This window comes from Pan paniscus, chromosome 18 (genome assembly GCF_029289425.2).
Source record: "Pan paniscus chromosome 18, NHGRI_mPanPan1-v2.0_pri, whole genome shotgun sequence".
Taxonomy (NCBI): domain Eukaryota; kingdom Metazoa; phylum Chordata; class Mammalia; order Primates; family Hominidae; genus Pan; species Pan paniscus.
In genome coordinates, this window is record NC_073267.2 from 23,899,012 (window position 1) to 23,907,381 (window position 8,370).

Sequence of the window (8,370 nt, forward strand, 5' to 3'; positions counted from 1 at the left end):
GTCTTTAATTGTAATGACTTTGTTTTATCCACAGTTAAGCCTTTTCTCATTACATATTTATGTATTTCACTGTCATGTCAACATGTCTGCAGAATCACTGTATGTAACGAACAGCTGTATTTAAGACATGCCTGGATAAATAAAATTGGTAGGAATGTTTTCTTGCCATTATATTTAACTTTTCTTCTTTTTCCTTGACAAATCTTGGTAAGTTTTTTTATATTAGTTTTATTTTCTAGAAAATGTCTTATGAATTTCTCCTATTTGCTCTAGCATGCTTACAGAAAATGTCAGTGTTTCTTACAGCTCAAATTTGTATAGTTGTTGTAAAATGCGGTCTCTTTCTTCTTCCCCTGGTACTTTTTTCTTTCTGTCTACTGAAGTTAGTTCTTATACATGGTCTTATATTTTGGCTGTCTCTTTTTCCCTAGGAACATTCATACAGGTTGAATATTCCTTATCTGAAATACTTGGGACTGGAAGTGTTTTCGATTTTGGATTTTGGAATACTTTTTTTTTTTGGAGATAGTGTTTTACTCTTGTTGCCCAGGCTGGAGTGCAATGGCGCGATCTTGGCTCGCTGCAACCTCCGCCTCCCGGGTACAAGCGATTCTCCTGTTTCAGCCTCCCAAGTAGCTCAGATTACAGGCATGCGCCACCACGCCTGGCTAATTTGTTTGTATTTAGTAGAGATGGGTTTTCACCATGTTAGCCAGGCTGGTTGTGAACTCCTGACCTCAGGTGATCCACCTGCCTTGGCCTCCCAAAATGCTGGGATTACAGGTGGGCAGCACCATGCCCAGCCGGAGTTTGGAATATTTTCATACCACTTACTGGTGAGCATCCCTAATCTGAAAATCCTAAATCTAAAATGCTCCAAAATTTGAAACTTTTTGAGCACCAGTATGATGCCCCAAGTGGAAAATCCCACACCCGACCTCATGTGATGAGTCCAAACTGTTGTATGCACAAAATTATTTAAAATATTGCATTAAATGACCCTCAGGCTATGAATAGAAGGTGTCTATGAAACATAAGTGAATTTCGTCTTTAGACTTGGGTCCCATCCCCCACATATCTCATTTTATATATATGCAAGTATTCTCAAATCCAAACATATACAAAGTCTGAAACACTTCTGGTCCCAAGCATTTTGAATAAGGAATAACTCAACCTGTAGTCTTTCTTTTGGTGGTGGTGGGGGGGGGGCTTTTTTTTTTTTTGTGGAGACAGAGTCATGCTGTTGTCAACTGGGCTGGAGTGCAGTGGTGCAATCTCGGCTCACTGCCACCTCTGCCTCCCGGGTTCCAGCAATTCTCCTGCCTCAGCCTCCCGAGTAGCTAAGATTACAGACACCTGCCACTACGACGGGCTAATTTTTGTATTTTTAGTAGAGACTTGGTTTCACCATGTTGGTCAGGCTGGTCTCAAACTCCTGACCTCAGGTGATCCACCCGCCTCAGCCTCCCAAAGTGCTGGAATTACAGGCATGAGCCACCACGCCCAGCCCGTGTGTTTTTTTTTTTAAGTAATTCGACGTGGCCCTGCTCTTGATTTGTATTTATTGTTTATGGTTTGTGTATTTCTTCTTCCTCTTGGACCACACAGAGTTGAAAAACATTATTTTTAATAGAAAATAATAGGTGTAGGCTGGGCACGGTTGCTGACACCTGTAAACCCAGCACTCTGGGAGGCCAAGTCAGGCTGATCACTTGTGGTCAGGAGTTTGAGACCAGCCTGGCCAACATGGTGAAAGCTCGCCTCTACTAAAAATAGAAAAATTAGCCAGGGGTGGTGGTGCACACCTGTAATCCTAGCTACTTTGGAGGCTGAGGTAGGAGAATTGCTTGAACCCAGGAAGTGGAAGTTGCAGTGAGCTGAGATCACACCACCGCACTCCAGCCTGGGCTACAGAACTAGACTCTGTCTCAAAAGAAAAAAAGAAAGAAAGAAAGAAATGGATGTAATTAGGGAATAAAGTTTTTAGGAGGAAGAAGGTAAAATTTGATGTTTGCGCTTCAATGTGCTCTGTGTTGTTTGATTGGATTGCCTTGTATAATTCCATAGCTGCTTCGCTTATTACCAGTTACAGCTTATGTTTGAAGTCACAATAAACTCTTCTTCAAACATGAAAGCTTGATTTTTGAGGAAAATTATTCACATTATTTACAGATTCAAAGATGTTTATGTCCTGTACTCTAGAAATAAGGAGAAAGTGGGTGGGGATGGGGCAGTCAGGTGGAATGGAGTGTCTTGGCAGTGTAAAGGAAAAAGATGGATGGAAAAGGTGTAGGGTGGCAGGGTGTGCCTTTGTTTCCTTATTGAACAGGGCACCTTGCCATTTGCAGTATATGGAAAATTGAGGAAATACAGTCTACTCCCACAAAAGGCACATACAAAGGGCTCTGTTTAGACCAGAGTTCTGCAAACTATGGTCTGTGGGCCAAATACAGCCCAGCACCTGTTTTTTGTCTGTTATTTTAAGTGTATACTTCTCTGATTTTTAGTATATTCACAGAAGTGTACAACCATCACAACACTAGTGCCTGTTTTTGTAAAGAAAGTTCTCGTTGGGCTGGGCGCAGTGGTTCACGCCTGTAATCCCTCGGGAGACTGAGACAGGCAGATCACCCAAGCTCAGGCGTTCAAGACCAGCCTGGCCAACATGGTGAAACCCTATCTCTACTAAAAAAATACAAAAGTTAGCAGGGCGTGGTGATGGGCACCTGTAATCTCAGCTACTTGGGAGACTGAGGCAGGGAGAATTGCTTGAACCCCGGAGGTAGAGGTTGCAGTGAGCTGAGATCGCCCCATTGCACTCCAGCCTGGGCAACAGAGCGAGAGACTCCGACTCAAGAAAGTTTTCTTGGAACACAGGTACTCTCATTCCTGTGTTTTGTGTGTGGCTGGTGTTTTGTTTTGTTTTGAGAGAGAGAGTCTTAACTTTGTCATCTAGGCTGGAGTGCATTGGTATGAACTCGGGTCACTGCAACCTCTGCCTCCCAGGTTCAAGCGATTCTCCTGCCTCAGCCTCCCAAGTAGCTGGGATTACAAGTGTGCGCCACCATGCCCAGCTAATTTTTGTAATTTTAGTAGAGATGGGGTCCCGCTGTGTTGCCCAGGCTGGTTTCAAACTCCTGGGCTCAAGTGATCTGCCCACCTTAGCCTCCCAAAGTGCTAGGATTACAGGTGTGAGCCACAGCACCTGACCTGTGGCTGTGTTCTTACTGTAGCGATAGACGAGTTGCTGCATTGCATAGAGATGCTATATTGCATGCAACGGCTTTACTGACTTCACAAAAAAGTATTTGTCCCAGGTGTAGTGTACTAGATCCCTTCCAATCTGTAATTTTAATTTAAAAATGTCCAAATACCCCTGTTTTGAAGGATAAACTCTGTATGCTTGTGCTTATTTTGGAGAAGCCATAAACTTACTTTGTTTTGTACATGATCAGATGTGGGCGCTATCTCCCACTTTTTGTACATGATCAGATGTGGGCGCTATTCCAACCTTTTAAAGCAAAGATTAGATAAAGATTATTGATAGAAGGATTAATTGGACCTCACTCACCTTTTCTGTGCCATAAGGAAAGCAGTTAGGTAAAGCTGACCTTCTTTGGAGGGAAGACCCAAGGTTAAGACATGCCCATCAGGATGCCCTTTGGGCCTAGACCTGATGTGAGAATGATGGGCTTGGAGTGTTCTGGAAATAGCTGGGAGGCCTGTGTGTTTAGGAGCGCCTTAAACAGTAGGATATAAGGGCAGAGAAGTAGCTGGGAACTGAGAAAAGAACTTTGGCTGTTATTCTAGTAAGACTGAAAATTTCAGGTGGGATTTGAACAGAGATGTGTTGTGATCTGACTTCGTGGTTCATTCTGCTATGGTGAAGAGACTGGAGATGGGGGGCAAGTATGGAAGCATGGAGACCATTAATTTATGGGGGCAATGGTAGAGGGAAGAGAAACAATGCTATTAACTGGAGTAGGAGCACACAGAGAACAAGCCATGTTTTAAGATTTCTAATGAAATGTGCAGATGAGATTGTTGGGTAAGCTGTTAAGAATTGGATTTTGAACTAAGGAGAAAGTCTAAGCTTGAGAGATTTGCAGATGGTTAGTACACAGAAAAGGCCGTCTTTCCTTTTCAGTCTCTATACTCTAGAGCCTTTGTAAGCAACCAAACCAGAGAGAAGCCTCTGGAGAATAGTGAGTGAAGAGGAAGGAAGGCCTGGGTCAGAATCCTAGTTTAACATTTTTGTGAAAGGATAGAAGAGGAAGCCATTCAAAAAAATACAGGGACATTGAGAAGGGAAGTGCCCTAGATATAGGACATCCAGATGGGAGTAGTCAGCCTTGTCAGATGCTCTAGGGATTATAAGGCAAAAGAGTTTTGTAGAGAGACAGAAGAAGCTAGATTGAATACTATTGAGTGGTAGAGACATTTGAAAATGAAAAGCTTGAGGTAAGTTATTTGGTCAGTGAGTTTTTCTTGAAGTCGAGGATAGGAAGCTGTTGCTGGAGGGAAATATGAAGTGTTTATTTTAAATGTTGGAGAGATTATGTTCTTTTGGCCAAGGGGAAGGAGCCACTAGAAAGCAGAGGTTGAAGAAACAGGAGAAAGAACACTGATAGATTAACTGGCCTTCACCTTTTCTCTGCCTCAAGGAAAGCAGTCAAAGTTGGTATAGACAGAATTTCGGCAGTGTATGGTGGATTGGGGGTAGGGGTAGAGGAAATTAAAGCCTGTGTTTTTTTGTTTATTTGTTTGTTTTTTTCTGAGGACTGAGTCATTAGCTGAAAGCATAGGGCATTATAGAGCATAGTGGGGACTTGGGGAACCTGCCACTGGAGAGAGCTTAGGACCTTTTAATGGCAGAAATGATGACTGTGTTGGCAGCAGTTCATCAGCGCCCGGTACTCAAGGGTCCCCCTGAGAAGCCAGTGGTTGCACTGATCTAGGTAGAATCAGGCACAGAATAAGTCAGGTGATGTGCCTTTCTAGCACTGGCCTCAGGCTGAGTTATAAGGGAAGTTACACAGCGAGAGGGACAGGCAAAGATGGAAAAGAGAGAGAGTGAGAAACAGTGTCTTCTTCCTGGCTGGAGAGCCCGTGTCATGAAAATGGGGACAGGGTAAGGGATCTGAAAGGAGCAGCATAGAAGCTGGGAGGATGAGGCCTGTCTTCCTGGCATTGATGCTGCAGGACTACAGGAAAGAATTTCAGAGGTGTCATTATTTTTCATATAAGCAGATGAAAGAGAAGAATTCTTTGAAAAAAGAAAAGTAGGTGAAAAAGGGAGAGACGGAGGGATGCCAGCAGTGAAAGAAGCCAGGACTGAGATACAAGATTGTGATGCTGGGAGAGCTGCAAGGGCTCATGCTGTAGGTGAGGAGTGAGGCTGCACAGGGAGCTCACTGGCAGCTTGGAGAGAACTGGATGTCAAAGTTGTCCTGCAGAGGTCTACTGTCAGTGTGTTAGGCTCTGAAGAGAACAGGCTGCAACACATGAAAACAGGAAGGAGACACAGGGGCCAGTCAGCTCCACCGAAAGTCTGTAGCTGTGACTTTCTGGTTTGCCACTCCAATTTGAGTACTAATTAAGTGGTAGTCACATCTTCAACATAAAAACCAAAATAATGGCATCCTCGTGGAAGGAATTTTGTCAGAAAAATGCTGTGTACTTTGCTGTCTTCCTAGGATTTGTTCTGTTTTTGTTTGTTTGTTTTTTTTAATGGTTCCACAGGCTGCATAGGAATACAAGCTAACCAATATTTTAATTACAGATCATTAAGCAGCTTTGAGTCTGGAAAATTTGTTGAATGTACCGAGCAATTAGAATTGTTACCAGGAGAAAATATCAATCTACTTGCTGGAGGATCAAAAGAAAAAATAGGTAGGTATTTGAGAAAATAGTTTTAAAGTTATTTTAGTGGACAAGTTGCTCAAAATGTTTGGCTTAGTATATTTTACTGGAAAATCTGGAAGTTATTTTACATTTTTGGGGGGGCAGAATCCCATGTGAAGCAACAAATTTAGGGCTGCCCTATTTATGTTTGATTTGGGAAATGAAAAGCACTTAAAATTAAGTCAAATTAAAAAAATGACCACCTTAATACTTTGAGATTTATCTAGCCATTTTGTTTGACAAAGGACAAAGTAGTGTTTCAGCTAAATATTTTTCTTGATTTTCATCTTGATGTGGCTCATTAATTAAGTTCTTTATCACAAATGGAACACTTTATAAAATGTTATTAAAAAGTTTAATGAGTATTCTGGATTGAGCAAGATTTGCTAATGCAGGTCTAGATTTGTCCCCTTAAATAGTAGATTGACTTACCGATTTTCTTTTTTGTTGAGACAGAGTCTCACTCTGTTGCCCAGGCTGGAGTGCGGTGGCGCGATTTCGACTCACTGCAACCTCCGCCCTCTGAGTTCAAGCGATTCTCCTGCCTCAGCCTCCTGAGTAGCTGGGATTACAGGTGTCTGCCACCGTGCCCAGCTAATTTTTTGTATTTTTCGTAGAGACGGGGTTTCATCATCGTGGCCAGGCTGGTCTTGAACTCCTGATTTCGTGATCCACCCACCTTGGCCTCCCAAAGTGCTGGGATTACAGGCGTGAGCCACCACGCCTGACCTCGACTTACTGATTTTTGAGCCTTTGAAGGCAACTGCTTTTTAGGGGTCTGATGTACAGTAATTTTGTATGAAGTATGATTTTTATATAGCTCTCAGTAATGCTTATAGTGTTTAACTGCCTGAAATATTAAAGGAGCTGTTCATTGGTGATTAGTTTTTAATAATGCCAAACATAAATCAAAATTTATAATAAAAGCACATTAACTTAATGACATTTCATTTAACTTCTGTAGACATGAAAAAACTGCTTCATAACATGTTAAGTCCAGATCCAAGGGAACCTCAGAAATCCATTGAAGTTCCATTGTTAAGAGGTTCTGTTTGTTTGGCAACTGCTTTAAACCCGATAGAACAAGATCAGAAGTGGCAGTCTATAACTGAGTAAGTTTACTCTTACGGAGGTAAATGTACATTGTGTATATCATGTGATAAACATACATGGGGTGAAGAGGGCTGGAAGGAGAGTTACTAGATTACTAAATACTAGTGCTAATAGCTTCATTTTAGTTGTAGAAGTCACATGATATATGAATGCTGCTTGCCAACAAAAACTGAGGTTGAAATGAAATAAAATGTAAAAATCCCCAAAAGCAAATGTCTTGACTTGCTAATATCATTTTATTATAGAGCAGGCTGCTCCTCTTACTGCCCCCTAACTTTGGATGTCAGTTTGATAGCATCTTAGCAATTGCTTTATTCTTTGAGTGGTTATGAATTGTAATTTTTATTAATTGACAGTAAATATTTTGTTTCAGAAATGTGGTAAAGTACTTGAAGCAAACATCCCGCATCGCTATTGGACCTCTGAGACTTTCTACTTTAACAGTTTCACAGTCTTTGCCAGTTCTAAGTACCTTGCAGCTGTATTGCTCATCTGCTTTGGAGACCACAGTTTCTAACAGACTTTCAACAGAGGTCTGTATATTTTTACAAGCACACTCTTATGACTATTAATGGTCATTAGTGTAGAACAAAGACCTTATTTTTTGAGTTTTTTGGAATAGGATTTGTAGTTGGGCAAGCTGGTAAATCCAGAAATCTAACATGCTGTTTTCAGGCAGTCTTTCATTTGGGAAGTACATGGGGCAGATGGAAGAACCTGAGATAATTGCAAGGATGGCAAATTGCTCAGTTTTTTCTTCTATTTTTGGGGTGGGAGGTGGTGTATGTAAAGACAGTTCCTTTAGGCGGATTACATAAATTTTAGATTTGCTGCAAACAAACATCTCTCCTCTTCATCCTAAATGGGGTAAAGTTCGACCAGAGATGGGGGCTTCTGAATGAATGGTGATCTTCGAGAACTTCATAATAAAGCATTAGTTGTAATGTTTTTCTGCAGTCTGCTTTATAGTAAATGTGCTGTGACTTTTTTTTTGTAATGTGCTTTATTAAGTATATTGATAAATGAGACTTAATATTCTGAAGAAGATTTCCCTTCAAAACAAAAGGCTTTCTCTTACTGTGTGCTTGCCTCTTGTGAGTAGAAGATAAATGATGTAAGGGTATAGTGTAATAGATAAAACTACTGCAATCAATCTGAAGTAGCCAAACTATATTGCAGTCTTGGACTTAAGACTTGCTATATATCTGCAAACATATCAACAGCCTGTTTTACGTTGAGTAATTTTGGTTTTTCTCTGGCAGGACTGTCTTATTCCACTCTTCGGCGAAGCTTTACGTTCATGTAAACAGCATGACGTGAGGCCATGGATACAGGCATTAAGGTATACTGTGT

At 41.3% G+C, this 8,370-nt stretch overlaps 1 protein-coding gene and 1 pseudogene across 9 annotated transcripts in view; both read left to right on the top strand.

Annotated features, from left to right (window-relative positions):
- The window catches only part of LOC129393041 (nuclear pore complex-interacting protein family member B9-like), a 50,282-nt gene that overhangs the window by 32 nt on the left and 41,880 nt on the right, over positions 1 to 8,370 (top strand). For 2 of the 9 annotated variants that reach the window (XM_063598559.1, XM_063598567.1), the window contains exon 1: positions 7,428 to 7,550. Coding sequence is in view for 2 of the 9 variants with exons in the window: in XM_055100003.2 (XP_054955978.2) it covers positions 6,871 to 7,016; positions 7,391 to 7,550; positions 8,280 to 8,359 (386 nt within the window). In the remaining 7 variants the exon portion in view is untranslated. Of the gene's footprint in view, positions 1 to 5,782; positions 5,893 to 6,868; positions 7,017 to 7,390; positions 7,551 to 8,279; positions 8,360 to 8,370 lie in introns of those variants that run through there. The other 7 variants (XM_063598557.1, XM_063598560.1, XM_055100003.2 and 4 more) reach the window with 6 other exon arrangements.
- LOC129394245 (uncharacterized) lies at positions 3 to 5,810 on the top strand (annotated as a pseudogene).